We start from the raw sequence: 18882 nt of genomic DNA on the forward strand, positions 1-18882 counted from the left end.
TTGGAGCTTCAACGGAAGTGATAACTGCTGCTTGGTGCCCAAGACGCAAAGACATATTATTTAGGCAGCAGTGTGGCGCCCTCAGCGAGGCTGAAAGCTGGCCGACATCTATTGGCCACGTGACGCAAGGCTGAGTTCAGGAATGTCATGGACCAACGAGTCTTATAAGCCAATGATCATAAAGGATGTCCACTGTTTCTTTTTGCTACTGGTATTATTTTTCTAGTAAAAATAAAAGTCCATTATTACGGCCATATAGATTTAGTAATCATAACGGCGAGATTCGGGGATTAAAGACAAATGATCGAGAGTGCAGAAGTTGGCTTCGTTGAGTGAGGTGTATAGGGTAGTTAGTCACCCTACTGTGGTGGATAACAGCTGAAATTTATGTCGCATGGAAACGGTTTTGGAAATTAAATTGCGAATGAAGTTTAACGTCATTATGGGTACTACTGAGATTTAACTCATCTACGCGTCGCGGAGTTTCTGCTATCAATCCTCTCAGCAGATGTTTCCAATTCCGCCTGTGGAGCGATCAGCTAACTGGTGTGAGTAAAAACCAGCTAAATAGTTGAAACGATCTCAGCTAATGGCCATGGTGATAATTTCGAGAGATTAAAAGAGGTTTAGGGCCTAACACATGATGATAAAGAACAGAAATCAAAACAGATGGGTAATGTACTCCTTGCTCTTGTAATGGCTACAATTGAGTGCTAAACCCGACCTCGATTGAATAGCTTTTGACAGCATTACGTAGGCCATATCCCATCATCTTGACGGAAGGTCTAGGCTCAAAAACCAAACATCTGAACTCCCCTTTCCAGTTGCACTTTTCATCTTGTGCGGCTCTCATCACTTTCCATTTAGAGAACCTAAACGCATCAATCGGTGACAAGACTCTATATTTAGATACCCTGTTCACCCCCATGAACTTGACTTTCCCCAGTAGAGACATTACTTTGCGATCCCTCCAATTGCGCCCGTCGAGCTGCAAGAGAGACCACAAGTCCTGCATTATCGACGCATGGAGTTCCTTGTTGTAAACATCACAGGCAAATTGCCAGTGAGCCAAGTAGCACCAATGACCTCGCAGGTGCTGCCTAATAAGGTAAGCCAGTCATGAAACGTCGGCCCGAGCCTCGATAATTGTCACCACATTCTGATAGGGCTGTATTACTCGGAGCGCAAAAGTTCTAATGATACCAGGGGTCTGCCGAATAACAGCCAAAGAACTTTCAGCTCTGTGGAGCAGCTTCTCGATTCCGTCACCAGTGAAGGCCGCTGATGTCAGCGCTTGCAACAGCGTAAATGGAGTAATGTTGCATGGCATCGACCTAAGCTGGTAGTTTAACCGTAAGTTATTGGACCGCAATTTGGTCCTTTTGCGAAAATACTCATTATCGTATTGTATAAATATATGGTGTTTTCGCCCAGAAATATTAGAATATCCAACTCAACTCATCCCATCAACCCTCATCACCATCAACATGAAGATCACCGCTCTCCTCACTGCTGCCCTTGTTGGCGCTGTCTCGGCCGCCGACACGCTGTACCTCGTAAACTCCTGGAAAGGTAACGAGATCTCCAGCGGAATGGCATACTATGCCGACGGACACGACGCAACAGGCGGAACTGGAGGCTCTCGTCCCGATGACTACGTCGATGTCACCCACGGAAGCCACATCATCTGGGAAGGCCAAGCTGTAAAGGGCAAGTTCTTTTGCTTCAATCTCGAAAGACGACATTAACTGGGAACTAGGTACTTTTGGCACCGGTGTGTCTTTCACATCAAATATCTTTGCGGATGCAGCCAGCAAGCATGATAATGCATGGGCTGGCACGGGCACCAACGGATACCATACGTATAACTGCTGGAAGCGTACCGGAGCTGTTGGAAAGCCTATCGTTTTGTATACCGTTGATGGCTGGACTGTTGAGACCGTTTACTACTGCCGGCCGTTTAACTAGAGTGTGATGGCTAGAAAGCCCTGTAACGGCTCTCTAAGTGTCATGGCTTGTGTAGGGCATGTGAAAACTATACTTCTTGTCTATAAATCTTTCAATTGAAAATTCTTTTCGTCATCTACTACTAATCCCCGCTGTTAATTATTCTAATTTGCTTTGTTTGCTCGCATATCAACCTCTGCGATGAAACGAGGAAGACGGCCCAGACCAAGAATGACACATTTGGAGGGCTTGACCCGTCAGCCGGTGCCATCGCCACTGAGCCTGCGTGATAGTGCAATGATGTTAATTGAGGATGATGCCGGCAAAAACCACACGGGTTCCGAAGCTACATTTGTGAAGAGCGGCCTTCACCGCAACCCATCTTCATGCTTCGACGAGAAGGACACCTGACCTAACGCCTGCATAAACTCCTTCTGTGCTTCAGCCGGCCATGTCGGTGCTCTCCAAGCAACGAAGCCATCTGGCCGAATCAAGGAACAACCGGTATCGTCCACCCCATAAAGCCTGTTGGAGTCGCCCTTATTCTTCTCGGTAACGTCACCTCCAACGTGCACAAACGCAATCTTTACGTCTGTCATTTTACATGCCTCTGCCACGAGCTGGCTCCATCTCTTCTCCTTTGATATGGCAACCCATGACGTACCGAAGTAGTCCAGAGTTGAGATATGATCATCTTTGATTGCAACGTGCGGCGCTCTGGTACCTGGCTGTCCATTCCACTCATCCGGTCTCTTGACAAGAACAAATCCATCTGGACCACCGACGATGGCCTTTGAATTATAGAAATATCCAAATTCCATCGCCACATCATCCATAATCTCAACACTCTTCCCAGGCCACTCCTTGTCGATAACGTATCGCTTGTAGTCGTCCCTTGCAAAGATCTGGTCATGTCGAACATCTGCGACTGGTCTTCTCTCAACATCGTATGTATCAAGAAGTTCTGGCGAGGATTCACCACGAAGAACAGATGCAAGCTTCCAAGCAAGGTTATGTGCATCGGCTATACCAGTGTTTGCTCCATAACCGCCACGGTTCGGAGGGAGGGCATGAGCTGCATCGCCAGCGAGGAAGACGCGACCAATAGAAAACTTATCCGCGATAAGACCACCAATGTCCCATTTACCAGTAGTGATGAGTTGAATATCCTCGTCGCGGAGATTCTGTACATCAGAAGCCTTGCGGATCATGTCGCGCTGGATGGCGTCATCTAGAACAGCTTCAGGATCGTCGACCTCTTGGTTCCAAGCTAGCATCCATCGCCCACCGCCATAAGTGGTCATGAAAGCCTCGAAACCATCTTCGCGACCTTCGATCTGGAATTGACTGTAGCCGTGGTCGAGGAAATGCTGGAGCGGCTCGCATCTGAACATGATGCTCTGGAGCTTCCGAAGGAGACCAACGCCATGACGTTGGATACCAAGACTTTCTCGAATACGGCTGCGGTTGCCATCACATGCGACCATGTAACTTGCCTTGACATGGATTTCTTCACCATCATTCCCAGTGGCATTGACTGTCACGCCTTCGTCATCCTGACTCCAGCCTGTAACAGTAAAGCCCAGTCTAAGATCCGCACCGAGCTCTTTCGCTCGATCTCTCAGAACAGGTTCAATGACATCTTGAGCAATGGCAACACCTTCTGTAGGAGAGTACTCTGCAAACGAAACAGGAGGTCCGCCTTTGGGTTTCTGTGTCCAGCCTTGCTCCTTCGTCCACTTGCCGGCAAGACTCTCAACAACGATACGGCGAGGTGGGCCGCCTGACCATTGGATGCCTTTGAGTTTCGATTCTACGCCAACGGTACGGAAGAGTTCAATAGTTCGGGCAGTGTAGCCGATGGCACGAGGGTGAAGAGAACTGCCCGGGTGGCGCTCTATGAGGATGGTGGGGACATTGAAGTGGGAGAGGAAAAGAGCTGTTGAGAGGCCGACGAGGCTGCCGCCGACGATGACAACTGATGTTTCTTGTGTAGTTACCATGGTTGATGAAAAACAGGTTAATGTGTATGAAGAATGACTGGTAATTTGGCGGGAGACTGGGTTATATATAGTTGCCACCAACACTGCTGAACAAGGCCCGAAAATACATGTTTCGGGCCCGACGATAAGATCGGGCGAGGGAACGGACGGCACAGCTGGTTCGGAACCGGTGCCCCACTTCTCGGCATTTAGACAGTCCGGCCTCGGGTGACCCAGATTTCCACCAAAACCATTCAAGAATGAACGCTCAATTTATGCTTATTCTAAGAACCCATATCGTACTGTCCATCGATTTTAATCTGGTGCTATGCTCAAACTTGCTTATGCACCGCGATAGAGTCTTGTGATCGACCGTGAGCATTCTCTGAATGCAGTTCATAGTAGGCATGCTTCGTCAACTCCACCTCGTCTGCATTCGATGTCAGAATACCATATCCCAAATGTCGTGAGTTCCGACGTGACTTGTCTCCCCACATATCAGTTCCATTTGACGTAGGCCTTGATTGATCTGTGCTCCCACTCGAAGTCAATTGCTTCAACCCGAGCTTCTTCCAGACAAATTTGTTCAGCGGATGCATCGTTGGGAGACAGCAGCTGATTACTGCACTGATCAGTCAGTATTGTATTCATAGTGAGTTCTAAGGAAAACGCATACCTGTAGACCTCCATGCCGGTCTAGATCATCAGGTCGACAGTCCCCCAAGTTGGATCTTTCAGATCAACGGTGATGGCCGTGGTGAGACGGATTGTGGTGACGAAACAAGCACTTCCTTTTTGAGCAGAGAAACCGCTATTTGGGGGAGAGTTACTGACAAACTACCAAAGACCAGCATGAGTGCGATCAGGATCTTATGGTATAAGGGTACCTTCAAAGTCCAAATGTACGGCGGAGGAATAACAATCAGGCTAATGTCAGTGACGATACCAACAATCGAGACTCCAACATAAAATTTCGAAAGATCGATACAATTTTGGTTCGTGCCATCCTAGAAGTTTGAAATAGGTCAGCATGCTCGAATCGAGGGAACGTACCCCGTAATGTCAGCATTAACCACGGAGCTTTTTGGTGGTGAGCCTTGCCGTTGTGATAGCCCACGCAATGATGAAGGTAACGAATTCGTGTAGAAAGTATCTCATACTTGAGACGCCGAAGACAAGGTAGAAGAACGCTACAAGGGATGGCCTTGCACAGGCCGAAGCCGTCGTGTACATGATCTCATTTGCAACGATGGCCTTGAAGAAGTCTTCGATGCCCTTCGGATCGTCCAGCCAGGCAAGATGCCTACACAGACCAAATTGAAGCCATAACTTACTTGTGATGAATACCCCAACAGTATTGAACTGCAAAGAATGTCAGACACGTCAACTTTGGGGAGGTCGGTACAACTTACGGCTGCAAAGCATGCTAGCAAATCGTCCTAAGACATCTTATCTCGATGGAAAGAACCGACATAGCGCAATAATCATCATCCGGACGAAAAATGCGATATGCGTCGCATAAACCTCATTTTATTGACTCTCATTGAGGAATCCCGAATCGTAGGTAACATTACCTGAACCTCCACTGGCAGCCATATTGCTGGCTCATACAAAGAGTAAACCATTTGAAAAGGGATTAGAGTTTAGCGTGAAGACACTTGGAGTAAATATGGTGTAGCCAGTTGAGAACGATCATAGGAAGCGTTCCCCTTTACGATTCGGTATCAAGATTAGCATGAATCGATCGAGACCTAGGGTATTGCGGGGTTCATGACTCGGTCGCGAGGCTAATGTCGGTATACTATTTGTGGATAGACCCTGGAATTACATGATTCTCGGCATCTCTGTCAGGGCGTGGTTTCGTAGAAGCCGGGCTAATTATTCGCATGCTCATGAGACTTGATCTACTGATTCTTGAACAAGTGACTATAAATCCGTGTTGCGCCACCAACACATCATCTGTGTGGTTGCGTTATCACTCACCCTTTTTGCTTTTTACCATGCCTCCGACTATCTTGGCTGTCCCCGGTGCATGGCATACCGCCGAGTCATTCGAGCCCATAAGGAATCTCTTCACGGAAAAGGGATACCCTTTCGTCAGTCAAAATGCACCGGGGTTACATGATGCAAACGGCACTTGTCAAGACGATGCTGAATCATTGAGGAGGAAACTCCTACTCCCGCTTATTGAAGATGGCAAGGATATCGTTGTGTTGATGCATTCTTATGGCGGAATGTATGGTTCACAGGCTGTTCAGGGCTTAAGTAAGAGAGAACGGGAACAAGCGGGTAACAAAGGTGGTGTGATTGCCCTGATCTACGTCTCGGCTGTGACGCCCGTTGAAGGAAAAACGACATTGGACATGATGGGCACAGACGCAAAGAATCTCCCCCCATGGGTTGAATACAACGTACGTAATTCAGCATCCCCTGTGTCGTGCCGCAGGGCAACCCCACAGACTAACAAACTCTAATTATCACAGGAGACAACGGGCTGGGTCAAGTTCACCGGAGCGAAAGACACAATGTATCACGACATTCCTGACGCAGAAGCAGAGCACTACCTCTCACTGCTGAAAGACCAAGCGCTGAATAGTATGAACACGCCAATCTCTTATTCTCCGCTTACAGATGAGAATTATAAGGGAAAGGCAGGTTATGTTATCTGCGGCGCTGATCGTGTTGTGCCGCCGGCGGGACAAGAGATGTATGCGGCTGTAGGGGGGATCGACAGGAAAGTGACAGTTGAGAAGGCGAGCCATGCATTCTTTGCTACTGCGGCTGAGGAGACTGTCGACGCGGTTCTTCAGCTGGTGGAGAGCTGAAAGATTTATCTCTGTTTTGTCGGCTTGGTGTCTCAGTTTAATTAAACATGTTAAAACTTTTGGGACTCTTGTCAAGAAGTTGCAGATGAAGCATTTGAAAACCGTGCTTCCAAGTCCAAGATATGCTAAATCATGTCCCTGTCTCTCTACTTTTGAGGCTGTCTCCCGATTATGATTGGGATCAAGGCGGCAGTTTCGAATGCTGGGCTGACAGATACAAGGCGATAAGATAAGATATCGGTAAGCTCAATTTGGATAACCGAAGACATAACCGCAAACAGTACATGGAAAAAAGAATGTAATACTAGTATTTAAACTGAAGCGATATTCCTTAAATCATATCCGTTTTGTATTAACTTTCACTGTCAAACAAATGCGTCTGGACCTGACGGTCTCTACTAGAACGGCCACCTTTCTCCTCACCAATGGAGCCAAATGACTCCAGGCCGCCAAGCTGCCCCCGTTTCGTTCTTTCTCAAAGGATACGCTCCAAGACCAGAAACCGCTTCCTTTTATCCTTGTTTCCCCAGCTCATGAGCCTTGTCAGACCACGTGATAAGAAACTTCTGAAGTGTAGTCGGACTGGGCATCAAGAAATTCTCCTTCCTCTTCCCATTCTCATAAATCATGAAAAACGGGACGCCTTGAACGTCGAGCTTTTCAGCAAGATCAGGTACGTCGTCGATGTCTAGTTTAGCGAGGACTAAGAGCTCCGGGTTGTAAGGGATTTGGTTGGAGAGTCTTTCGTAGATAGGGCTCATGGCCTTACAGGGACCGGCCCATGAAGCATTGGCATTGATGATGACGACTTTGTACTTCTTGAGGAGTCTCTCGTAGTCCTCTTGGCTTTTGATCTCAGTGACAGGCATTATGAAGTTTGCTTTGACCGGAATTGAATAGTAATGAAGATAGATAGTGCGCGAAATTGGACGAGAGTACTGGGGAAGCCAGACCTATAACTGGCTTCAGCAGCCACTGATAAATCCGAAGAGATACGAGAGAACTGGAGAGGAGATACTTTGTTGTCCAATGGGATGTAAATTCACCGCATCTTCGAGAACATGACGTCCCTGCACTGGAATGCTGTGATGCATATAAGCCAATCAGCATGACAATACTGAGTGGCTGGCCCAGTAGTTGAACTATAAATGGCATTATTGGCGTGGAGGCTCCAGAATGGCATGTATTTCGGGATCTAGAATCATCAGTTCCCCAGGTTCCATTATTTGATTGCTCCAACTTTGCTTGATCCAACGAAGTCGGCGACTTTAATATTGAAGGTAACCGCCACCACAAGGGTATACGCCGATTTTATTCTATGGAAATACTAGCTCTATTCAGGGCTTATTCCTTCTCTAGTGTCTTCCAGAAATCGCCAATGAATTTGGCGACATCCTCAGCCTGGTCCCTCACGACACTATGCATGGCTTTTGGAACTACAAAAACATTCTCAAATCCATGTGCATTAAGCTGATCCTTGCTACACAAGCTATCCAGCTCTCCGAGCACAGCGAGCGATGGAACTCCCGTCTTGGCCGCCTCATCAAAGTAAGCATGCGAGCCCATCACACCGCCATCTCTGAAGATCGCAACAACAGAAGCTGTATGTCCCGGGTGCTTGCGCATCTGCCACTCACGGACTGCTTCAGCTACGACTTCACCGTTGGCGACCCTTTGTTTCCAATCTACCGGTACAACAAGGTCTCCGCCCTCGAGAATGTTCAAGACGCACTTCTTCGCAGCATCGTTGTCGTCTCCTTGAAGACAAGCCTGCTCTTCGGGTGTGAACAAGGAGAGTTCGAGGAGGCCCGCGGGCGCAACGAGAGTGAAGCTCTTGGCACGCGAGGGCCTGGAGGCAACATAGCTGACAGTAGTAGCTCCACCAAAGGAAAAGCCGACGATATGAGCAGACTGCCAGCTCAGATGGTCCAGTAGATTGTCGATAAGCTCATGGAATAGTGATGCTTCGTGCGGAACAACTGGTGTATCGCTCAGTCCGTGGCCCCAGAGATCAATCAGAACCATGTGCGCAGCCGGGAATGATCTCTCGAGGGCGCGGGCAAGTGGCAGCATGCCTAGCGCAGGGGTCTGAACACCATGGATAAAGAGCACTTTATCAATTTTGGCGGTACCATCCTTGGACGATGAGTGTTTGAACTCGTAATAAGCAGCCTTGCCACGGGGAGTCTGAAGGAATTGAGCGGCAGGGAGTAAAGCTCCAAATGTTTCGACAAAAGCGGACTCTGTCGGCCCCACAACTGGCGGTTGAGGCTCGTAACTCGCACCTGGGCGCGGCAAAACAAGGTCTTGTGGCATAGTCAACCTTTTTGCTGATGATACGTGGTGAGAGAACATTGCCTTGTGCTGGCCATGCGGGTTTTATGAGGCCCGTCGAGCCAAGTGGAGCTTTGATAAGCGACCGCGGCGGTCTAGAACGCTGAGCTTACCATGATCCTTCTAAGATTTTCTAATACCACCTGCCTCGATAGGATAAATATGCAACTAGTTTATGGAGTACACTCATCACAGAAAAAGCTTTCATGTATAGTATAGGTTGGTCTGTGACAGGTGTTTTTGACCACGTCGACCGAGATCATGATGATCTGGCAAACGAAGTGGATCATTTACCAAGCTAGTCGGATCCGTTCCGACTGTTGATCCCGTGGAGAAAAATTGAGTCACCCCGGCCTCGGAAAGAGACAGCTAGGTATCAACTCCATGCTGCCCAAGATCGAGGTGGCTATCCGTTGTCCTTTGTCTGAACCTTGGTGCTCTATAACAGAAACTTCATAACTTCAAAGAACTAGCAGCATCGTGTCATCATGTCCGAATCTTCAGATCCCGCGCCGAAATACCGCATTCGGCCCGGAACCTTCTTTGATGTCCCAGCCACGACACGGATCTATGCTGCATCGTTCAGCAACGAACCACTAATCGACTTCTTCTTCCCCACGAGGAGACAGGATCCTTTGTCTTTCTTTACGTGGTCTTGCCGACGATTTCAGCGTCGCTATTGGACGCCTGGGTATTCACTGAGTGTCGTGGTTGATAAGCATGATCATCCTGTCGGCCTATCGTGGTGGAAGCGACCAACTCAGCCTTTGACCCTCCTTCAGAAGCTCATCTCTCCTTGTAAGTTTGCGTACTGGGTCTCTTTCGGATATTTCTAATTTTATCAGCGTTCTGGGTCGGTTCAGTCGTCAACGCTTTCATCAACCTTCAAGAATATATCTTCCCAGTCCAAGGTCTGAACAAGAAAAACATGGAAACCTTTGAGCAAGCATTTTCTGCTGTTGAGCCGCATGTTCTGGACACCCCGACAAGGCAAAAGGCGCACTACCTTTCCTTGTTGGGCGTCGACCCTGTTCTGCAAGGAGAAGGACTTGGCAAGATGCTGCTGGAAGATGGACTTGAGAAGGTAGATGATGCGGACTCGGCGGCATGGCTTGTTAGTTTAGCTGGTCTGGAGAAGCTTTATGCGAGATATGGGTTTGTTGAAGCCACCAAGGTTGAGGTTGAGGGGTTGCATGATTGGAAAGGTGGTATGGTGATGGTTAGAGATTGATTGAGTTCTGGTATCAGAAGCAAAGCGGGACGTAGATCCTGGGTTCTCCCTATTTCGTTTGTACATGAGCACTTGATGCTGAGAGTATAGAAGAGTGTCAGAATAGTCACAAGCCGAATTGGATCTCCGAAACAAGATTGACAGCAGCCTAGGGTTCTCAATTGTGTTGTGAACCTAAATATAAAGAAGATGCATCAGATAGATAGAAGTCAGCCTTATACAGGAGTAATATTCATAGTATACCTGGAGTCTTGGTTTGCCGAGTCGGCACCGAGATGAACTTCAGCAACTTGTCCCCATGTCATATGGCGATGACGTTTGATCCGAGATCTCCGAGGAACGTACAAATACATTAGACATACGACACCACGTATCTCTGTTCTCTACCAGCTTCGGCAGTCTTGAGCTTGCATCCTTTGTTCCATTTGAGCTTCAATTCTTATGTCCTTCGAACGTTAGTAAACATTGCATAATTGCAATGAGTATCACACTTGAGGAGCACTTCCTTTCTCGGGCAGCTCACTCTTCAAAAGCAACGACAGACGACCCGATCCATGGATTTCCTACCAGTATCATCAACATGCTCGTTGACCTCAATGATGAACGAATCAAGAACATGGATGAGAACGATGTCTCGATCCAAGTCCTGTCTCACACTCCAACAAACTATCTCACACCTGAGACTATAATAGCCTGTAACGATGAGCTTGCCGCAGCTGTCCGAGCGAATAAGTCTCGCTTCGCTGGCTTTGCGTGCCTCCCGATGGGTGATCCTATGGCAGCAACTCATGAGCTTGAAAGATGTATCAAAGAGCATGGGTTCGTTGGTGCGCTCATTGATAACCATTCCAACGGCAACTTCTACGATGGTCCTGAGTATGATATTCTTTGGGCAAAAGCTGTGGAGCTCGATGTGCCGATATATATACATCCTGCGTGGCCGAGTGAAAAAGAAAAGGAGGCTTTGTACTCAGGCGGTAATCTGCAGTCAGACAGTAGTTCTGCGACTGCACTCGGCGCCTTTGCTTTTGGATGGCATGCCAGTACTGCGAACACCATTCTGCGTCTAATGGCCAGTAACACGTTCGACCGCCACCCCAAACTCAAAATCATCATTGGTCATTCTGGAGAGCTCATACCATATATGTTTGACCGCATCAACAAGGCCACTACATTCTTCGGGATGGAACGCGGATTTGCGGAGGTGATGCATAATAATATATGGATCACAACTTCAGGAATGTTTGATATGCATTCGTTGCGGTGTCTGTTGGGCAACATGCCTCTCAGTCAAGTCATGTTTAGTGTGGATTATCCTTTTAGCGATAACAAGCTTGGCAAGGAGTATTTAGAGATGATTCGAAGGGAAGGGGTTCTTGATGAGAATGGAATTGAGGCTTTCGCTTCTAGTAATGCAAGAAGGTTGTTATTTCATCAAGGTTGAGAAAATGATGACACTGGGCATCTCAGCGTCGACAACTTAATTGCTATATTATGTCGTTCGGATATAAATTACGTTTACCAAGCTTTTAAATGCTGACATAGCATCTTCAATGCCTCGCTAGCCCTTAGCAATCAGTGCGCATCATCAGTGTTCGTATAGTGTCACCCTGGACCATTTGAGACTACCTCAGCGCTAATCCAATTTGATACACATCCACGTCATCCAATCAATTGCCAACTTTAAAAAACGACACAGCGCCCTTTTCTTGTTTATTCCGGATCAACAGCCCATCTGCACCGTAACAATGCCTAGAGCTCACGACCATTTCCACGGTCGGCATTACAACGCTGAGCGCACAACTGGCCCTGTCAAGGCGCTCAATCCAACGAAGCGATATCTGGTTGCCGACAAGAAGACACTCAATGCTGAGTCTGACGCCGGAAATGCTGGAAAAGAATCGCGACCGGGCGACAAGAGCCCTGGGGTTGCTTATGTCTGGAGGAGTCGTGATAACAGAAAGGGACGGCATGCGCTAGCCATTAGTGTTGATCCTCACAAGCATGAAGCGACGAAAGGACCGAGGCCATCAAATACGTATCACCAGACTTTACGCGGTATCTTGAAGATGTTTGTCAGATACCCAGTCTGGGATGTATCGTACGATGTCGCCTTCGTCTTCACAATAGGTACTCACCAGCTCATCACACGAAGTAATAGCTAATTATTGAAAGGGTCGATTATCTGGGTGATCAACGGCTTTTATTCATGGCTTCCCGTTCTCAATCCCTCAACGAAAGTCTCTGACTGGGCCGGCGGATTGACAGCTTTCATCGGTGCTACGGTCTTTGAGTTTGGCTCGATCCTACTCATGCTTGAAGCCGTTAATGAGAATCGATCGGACTGTTTTGGCTGGGCTGTTGAAGAGAGTGTAGATGGAATGCTCCATCTCACTCACGCGCACAACTGCAAGCATGCACACGCTCAAAAGGGGACTTTTGTGAAGCAAAGCTCTAAATCCCTGGGCAATGACACAGCGGAGTCGCCGGGTAATGATCGGATGTGGTCTTGGTGGCCGACGTGGTATGAACTCAGAACACATTATTTCTTTGACATCGGCTTCTTGGCCTGTTCCTCACAAACATTCGGCGCCACGGTATTCTGGATATCAGGCTTCACAGCCTTGCCGCCTATCCTCAACAACCTCTCTACACCAGCTGAGAACGGCGTCTACTGGCTCCCTCAAGTGATTGGCGGTACAGGCTTCATCGTTTCAAGCATCCTCTTCATGGTCGAAGTTCAGCCTCGATGGTACATTCCAGCTCCGGGGGTGCTGGGATGGCATATCGGACTGTGGAACTTGATTGGCGCTATTGGCTTTACTCTCTGCGGTGCACTGGGCTTTGGCATCACGCATCCAGGCGTTGAGTATGCACTGACACTTTCGACATTTATAGGTTCATGGGCATTCTTGGTGAGTTCGGCTGTGCTTTGTGGACAACATTGGCTGACATGGAATTGCAGATAGGTAGTGTGATTCAGTGGTATGAGAGTCTTAACAAGTATCCTATCTGGGTGGACCAAAAGATCGAGAGACTTGGGCAACGAAAGAGCTGAATACAACATCCTATTCCTACCTATTTACAGGTCTTGTTGGCAGATGATGATTTCCCAAAGTGACTATAGCTGTCATTTTATATCCGACTAATCTTTGCTAAACTCAATCAGCTGAATGCCGACCACCACATAATCTTCACGCGGAGCCTCCCGATCCATCGCATCAACAAATACCTTGAGCCCCGCCCCACGATTCTCCTCCTGCGCCTGGAGCGGCAATCTAACAGGCTCTGTGAGGCGTCGGACGTGAGCAATAGTTGGGGGCTTCTCACTGACACAATATCCCCAAGCCGGACTTTCTCTCCCATCTCGCGCAATAAACTGTAGTCCCGTCAAAACTTCATAGTCACCGACCCATACCTGAGCAAACTCAAGATACGACCCTTGCGCATCCCATTCATCTTCGGTATAGTGCGGCTGCTGCTCCAGTTCCTCATCTCGATGACTTCCCTCCGCGCACCAACACCAGTAGTTGCTGGCCCTGCCCCGGTTGTCCTTCGGAGAAGAGAACTTTGTTGGACCGATGGATGTCGTGGTCTGATCGTCGGCATACGTAAAGGTCATTGATACCAACGGAATTTGAAACCTCTCTGTCCCGTGGCAAATGCCAACTTTGATGGATGCGATAGGCCTGCTGCAGTCGAACCATGAAACAACAGCATTTCTGCTCGGCATGTGATGCGTGACTCTCCTGTTTGTCTTGAAGAAATCACGTTCTCCATAGACCCTACCGACTTCCCTTAATCCTTTCGGCGGGAGTTCAGGTGACCAAAAGTGCTCCTGCGCATCTATCGCCAGCTGAGGTCGTACAGAACGACCAAGACCAGACTTGGAAACAGACGCCCCGATCATTTCAAGCCCTGCGCGGGGCGTGTGCCGGTACCGCCAGTGGCAGTAGATGCCCATCAGAGCATCACGATCACTAAGCCGTCCTGCCTCGGGGAACCTAACCTCAGCTCGTGGATCAGGCTGCCCGACGATGAAGTGGCGACCTTTGGTGGTGACGAACTGTATCCCAGTCGGATAGAAAGATATCTTTGAGTTAACGTAGAGAATCCTTTCGCCACCCTGACCGTCAATGGGGAAGTATTGCATCGCGTTGGTGTGCCCAATGGTGCGAGATTGTCCATTGCTGAAGCAGACTTCGAAGCCTCGAAGCAGGGAATCCACGCCAATCGCGGTGATCTTGCTCAGATCGTCATCCGTCGTACCAAAGATAAGAGATTCACAGATGTTATCATCTTCCGGGTTAGGGGGGATAATACCGCATCGAGCAGGCATGATCTGAAGCTCTCTCGGCGGCAGTTCATTCTTCCACAGATAAGCGGTAGTCTCAGGATCATTCAAGAGCCCATGAACCCTTCATCTAAGAAGCAAGTTAACAAGGAATGATAGAGATGCATATGTCCAAAACCTCTTCCAAGTTAATCTCTTTGGACACATGAACGTTACCCGCGCTATACTCCCTCATTTCCGTGCCCAGGGCCGTGGTCGCATTGGCTTCACTTCCTCCGCCAGCTCATGGGGTCCTCTGCCCTTTATGTCCCACTACGCAGCATCCAAGGCTGCTCTTAGCACTTACATCGAGAGCCTTCATAAGGAGGTCCGACCTTTCGGCATTTCTTGCGTCGGGTTCATGTGCGGTAGCTTCCCTACCAATCTCGGCCACCCAAGAGAGGAAGATGCACCAGAATTCGCAATCCAAGGTCCTGCCCTTGCAGACTATAACACGCTCATGGAAGAACTTGGGCTCATGTTTGCCAAGGCATTTTCTCAGTGGACAGGCGAACTGGACAAGGTCGCGAAGGTTATGGTGGATATTATGAAGGGCGAAGGGATTGCGACTGGGAAGCCATGGGCGGTAAGTAGTGCTATTGGATCAGATGCCTTCGATTGCGGAGAGCAGAAGTGTGAGGAACAACTCAGGCTGCTGAATGAGTGGAAATATGTTAGCTATGCCACGGACCGGGATGGCCATGATCACGTCACGCCTAAGGAGTATCCGGACTTTGCTTCCATGCTGTAAAGTAGGAAAAATAGAATACAAGAGATTGATGATGAGTTATTGAAGACTACCCTATACTCACCTCATTTCTCGAAACTTAAATGGCTGGAGCCGGAGCGCGTGATTGGTCCCATGACTCAATGAGGGGGATACGTACTTAACAAATGAAAAATAACTCATGCTTCGAAAAGCAGTATTACTTTTGATGTTACTCGACGTCATAGTTCTGGCACTGTGTACCTGAAACGTCACTACTATTCGCAATGTCTTCCGCTTACCCTTTCGATCTTGGCTTGTACAAGCGAACCATCTCGACCACCTCTCCAGAAAGCCAAGCTTGGTTCAACCGTGGACTCATATGGGCGTACGCATTTAATCATGAGGAATCCGTCTTTTGCTTCGAGCAGGCTGCCATTTCTGACCCTGACTGCGCAATGGCCTACTGGGGCTTGGCATATAGCCTGGGGCCAAACTACAACAAGCCATGGTCGTTCTTTGATGACAAAGACCTGGCTGACGCAGTTGGGCGTGGCCACAATGCCGCCCGTACAGCCATGGCTAAGATGTCGGCCTGCACTCCAGTTGAGCAAGCCCTTATCACAGCACTTCAACACCGTTACCCGCAAGAGAGACCTTCGAATTGTTCCTCCTGGAATCAGGGCTTTGCTGATGCAATGGAAGGGGTGCACAGGGACTTTCCGGACGACTTGGATGTCATTACCTTGTATGTAGACGCTTTGATGAACTTGAATCCATGGAACCTCTGGGATCTTAAGACGGGAGAACCTACGCCTGGAGCTCACACGCTGAAGATCAAAACGATAATCGATGATGGCTTGAGGCTCAACGGTTCTTTGGAGCATCCCGGCTTACTCCACTTGTATATCCACTTGATGGAAATGTCTCCGAGACCAGAAGATGCTCTGCCAACGGCCAACCACCTTCGTGGGCTCGTACCTGACGGAGGACATCTACATCACATGCCAACTCACTTGGACGTGCTCTGTGGACACTACCAAGCAGCCATTGATTCCAACTCGGACGCGATCAAAGCTGATGATAAGTATTTATCCAAAGCCGGACCTCTTAACTTTTATTCTCTGTATCGGTGCCACGATCTTCATTTTCGAGTATATGCCGCTATGCTCGCGGGCCAGTACAAAGTCTGTATTGATACTGCCAGTCAGCTAGAGTCTACGATCCCAAAGGACCTTCTTCAAATCGAGTCTCCGCCTATGGCTGACTGGCTTGAAGCGTTTCTGAGTCTCCGTGCTCATATCCTGGTCAGGTTCGGAAAATGGCAGGATCTGATTGATATGGAGCTACCAGAAGACCAGGACTTATACTGTATGACCACGTCGATCCTCTTATATGCGAAGAGTGTAGCTTTTGCTGCTACGGGCAGAGTGCCAGAATCGGAGCATCACAAAGGACTCTTCCACGAGTCTTTAAAGAGAGTTCCGACCTCTCGCACTCTTTTCAACAACACTTGTCTGGATATCCTCCGAGTTGGTGAAGCTATGCTCGATGGTGAACTAGAATACAGGAGAAAGAATTATGATGTCGCCTTTGAGCACCTCCGTGAGGCTATTCGTCGCGAGGATAATCTTCCTTACGACGAACCGTGGGGATGGATGCAGCCTACCCGCCATGCATACGGTGCGTTGCTGATGGAGCAGGGGTATCTCGAGGAGGCAGTTGAGGTGTACAAGACAGACTTAGGACTCAACGATAAACTCCCTCGAGCTTTGAGGCACCCTAATAATGTGTGGGCACTGCACGGTCTTCACGAAAGTTTGACGAGGTTAGGAAGAGAACCGGAGGCGAAGGAGATTGAGGGCCATCTGCAAAAGGCACTGGCAGGTACCGACGTTCTTGTTAAGGCGTCTTGCTATTGCAGACTCGATAAATGAGAATGCACATCGGCACTACATACACCTTTTTACTATTTCTAATTTTAAGCTATGAGAAAATATAGGTTGCGGAACCGTGACGCCTGTCATTTCAAAAGAGCTAACTTCTCCTTGCCTATGTTCATCACTTCTTTTTTGTTCAATAGTGAACACGGCAGTACCCACCGAGTTTCACTAGGGTATTTAGGATGACTAAAACAGTAATGGTATTCCATAAATTCTAGGAAGATAATTGTTCTCTTAGTTCTGTGCCAGCTTTTCTTTGTCCTGCTGCATGAACAAATCAGAAGCTTGAGCCCGAGCTTTGTGTTCATATATGTTCATAGTGTGATATTTAATGGAGGAGAATGCATAATATGTTCTCGATGAACATCGGAAATATGACAAAGAATCTAGCGGAAGACACTGGTCGCAGAATGTCACCGAACCATATGTTATTCTCACGAACATGTAGAGTGCTAGTTCTAAGGCTTGAAGTTCACTGGGATTAACTTGTGAATATATATACCTAACTTCCTTATCATCATTTGGGATTTCTTTTCATCAACAAAACAACAACCTTTGAACCCATACCACATCTGTAACACAGCAAATACTAATCCTACTATCAAACATCCATCATGGCCTGGGCAACAACCGAGGAAAACACTTGCCTCCGAGCGCGTCAGATCCGCCGATATTATGACAAGCACATCGGCTCGGAAGGCCCCCTGAAGTACGGAGACAAGATCCTCCTATCTGACATCGACCTGGCCACGACTCTCGCTCCAGACTATAGTCTTAAGTTTTGTGCTAAGGGTGAGGAAGAGTATCCCGAGCAGTGGGATTCGAAACCCAAATCGCTTTCTTACACCCTTAGCAACTTCCGTCTCAAGGCCAAGGAGCTTACAGTTACCATGGGCAAGGAGATTGAGGATTTCATGACCAAGGACGCAACAACTATTCCACCAGTTTTCCTTGGGGGTAATGGCGATAGGGCTCACGTTCGTTCTCTTGAGTTGATTGCTAGCTGCTTGAAGAGGGAATTGGCGGAGGTCAAAAAGGGAAAGAAGGCTGCTGAGGAGGAGGCTAAGCAATACTTGGCTCGAGCTAAGAAGGCCGAGGCTCAACTTAAAAGGCTTCTAGAGGAGCGGGAAGAGGAAGATGATGAAGACGAGGAAGGCGAAGAAGACGACGAAGATAGGAGGAGGAAGAGAAGGAAGATCAGTGAAGCAAGCGATAGAGTGCTGGAGACTATTCACTGTAGTCTGCGGGGTGCTAGTACTAAAAAGTAAATTGACTTTGCTCTTACACTGAATTTTATAATTCCTCCCTTGTAGAATGTGCTTTCTCTCAAAACCGACATGTAGGTAAGACCTTTAGCGATCAAAAGTATCAAATGTCATAAACAAGTTTACAAAATGGACTATAATGATGAATCGTTTTGCAATGCTGCGTAATAGATAATGCAGTTATCGACTAGCAGCATTTCATTTCTCATGCACTATCCCAAGTAGTAGCAGCTGGAATCTAAGCCTTTCCTAAGCTTAACATAAGTCTTAGCCAAGCCAATATCCTCGCCTTACCTTTTGGCTACTGATAAAAAGA

At 48.1% G+C, this 18882-nt stretch overlaps 11 protein-coding genes across 11 annotated transcripts; 7 read left to right on the forward strand and 4 right to left on the reverse strand.

Annotated features, from left to right (window-relative positions):
• Positions 1–1487: 1487 nt before the first annotated feature.
• On the forward strand, positions 1488–1968 carry FMAN_11825 (uncharacterized protein; the record flags this gene model as incomplete). The annotated part of the gene is made up of 2 exons (XM_041824539.1): positions 1488–1710; positions 1760–1968. The coding sequence occupies 2 exons, from the start codon at positions 1488–1490 to the stop codon at positions 1966–1968; spliced, it is 432 nt and encodes a 143-aa protein (XP_041690009.1).
• Positions 1969–2315: 347 nt separating this feature from the next.
• On the reverse strand, positions 2316–3950 carry FMAN_11826 (uncharacterized protein; the record flags this gene model as incomplete). The annotated part of the gene is made up of 1 exon (XM_041824540.1): positions 2316–3950. One exon carries the CDS (start codon positions 3948–3950, stop codon positions 2316–2318), a length of 1635 nt encoding a protein of 544 aa, XP_041690010.1.
• A 1979-nt stretch (positions 3951–5929) lies between these two features.
• On the forward strand, positions 5930–6754 carry FMAN_11827 (uncharacterized protein; the record flags this gene model as incomplete). Its single annotated transcript, XM_041824541.1, has 2 exons — positions 5930–6340; positions 6413–6754. The coding sequence occupies 2 exons, from the start codon at positions 5930–5932 to the stop codon at positions 6752–6754; spliced, it is 753 nt and encodes a 250-aa protein (XP_041690011.1).
• Positions 6755–7266: 512 nt separating this feature from the next.
• FMAN_11828 (uncharacterized protein) lies at positions 7267–7623 on the reverse strand (the record flags this gene model as incomplete). Its single annotated transcript, XM_041824542.1, has 1 exon — positions 7267–7623. One exon carries the CDS (start codon positions 7621–7623, stop codon positions 7267–7269), a length of 357 nt encoding a protein of 118 aa, XP_041690012.1.
• Positions 7624–8098: 475 nt separating this feature from the next.
• Positions 8099–9070, reverse strand: FMAN_11829 (uncharacterized protein; the record flags this gene model as incomplete). The annotated part of the gene is made up of 1 exon (XM_041824543.1): positions 8099–9070. The coding sequence occupies one exon, from the start codon at positions 9068–9070 to the stop codon at positions 8099–8101; it is 972 nt and encodes a 323-aa protein (XP_041690013.1).
• A 506-nt stretch (positions 9071–9576) lies between these two features.
• On the forward strand, positions 9577–10319 carry FMAN_11830 (uncharacterized protein; the record flags this gene model as incomplete). The annotated part of the gene is made up of 2 exons (XM_041824544.1): positions 9577–9886; positions 9934–10319. 2 exons carry the CDS (start codon positions 9577–9579, stop codon positions 10317–10319), a joined length of 696 nt encoding a protein of 231 aa, XP_041690014.1.
• Positions 10320–10797: 478 nt separating this feature from the next.
• FMAN_11831 (uncharacterized protein) lies at positions 10798–11763 on the forward strand (the record flags this gene model as incomplete). Its single annotated transcript, XM_041824546.1, has 1 exon — positions 10798–11763. One exon carries the CDS (start codon positions 10798–10800, stop codon positions 11761–11763), a length of 966 nt encoding a protein of 321 aa, XP_041690015.1.
• A 304-nt stretch (positions 11764–12067) lies between these two features.
• FMAN_11832 (uncharacterized protein) lies at positions 12068–13377 on the forward strand (the record flags this gene model as incomplete). Its single annotated transcript, XM_041824547.1, has 3 exons — positions 12068–12449; positions 12495–13234; positions 13285–13377. The coding sequence occupies 3 exons, from the start codon at positions 12068–12070 to the stop codon at positions 13375–13377; spliced, it is 1215 nt and encodes a 404-aa protein (XP_041690016.1).
• Positions 13378–13464: 87 nt separating this feature from the next.
• On the reverse strand, positions 13465–14658 carry FMAN_16230 (uncharacterized protein; the record flags this gene model as incomplete). Its single annotated transcript, XM_041824548.1, has 1 exon — positions 13465–14658. The coding sequence occupies one exon, from the start codon at positions 14656–14658 to the stop codon at positions 13465–13467; it is 1194 nt and encodes a 397-aa protein (XP_041690017.1).
• Positions 14659–15645: 987 nt separating this feature from the next.
• FMAN_11833 (putative TPR domain protein) lies at positions 15646–17295 on the forward strand (the record flags this gene model as incomplete). Its single annotated transcript, XM_041824549.1, has 1 exon — positions 15646–17295. The coding sequence occupies one exon, from the start codon at positions 15646–15648 to the stop codon at positions 17293–17295; it is 1650 nt and encodes a 549-aa protein (XP_041690018.1).
• A 620-nt stretch (positions 17296–17915) lies between these two features.
• On the forward strand, positions 17916–18569 carry FMAN_11834 (uncharacterized protein; the record flags this gene model as incomplete). Its single annotated transcript, XM_041824550.1, has 1 exon — positions 17916–18569. The coding sequence occupies one exon, from the start codon at positions 17916–17918 to the stop codon at positions 18567–18569; it is 654 nt and encodes a 217-aa protein (XP_041690019.1).
• Between the last annotated feature and the right edge of the window lie 313 nt (positions 18570–18882).

Source organism: Fusarium mangiferae (assembly GCF_900044065.1).
Source record: "Fusarium mangiferae strain MRC7560 genome assembly, contig: FMAN_scaffold018, whole genome shotgun sequence".
Classification (NCBI taxonomy): Eukaryota; Fungi; Ascomycota; class Sordariomycetes; order Hypocreales; family Nectriaceae; genus Fusarium; species Fusarium mangiferae.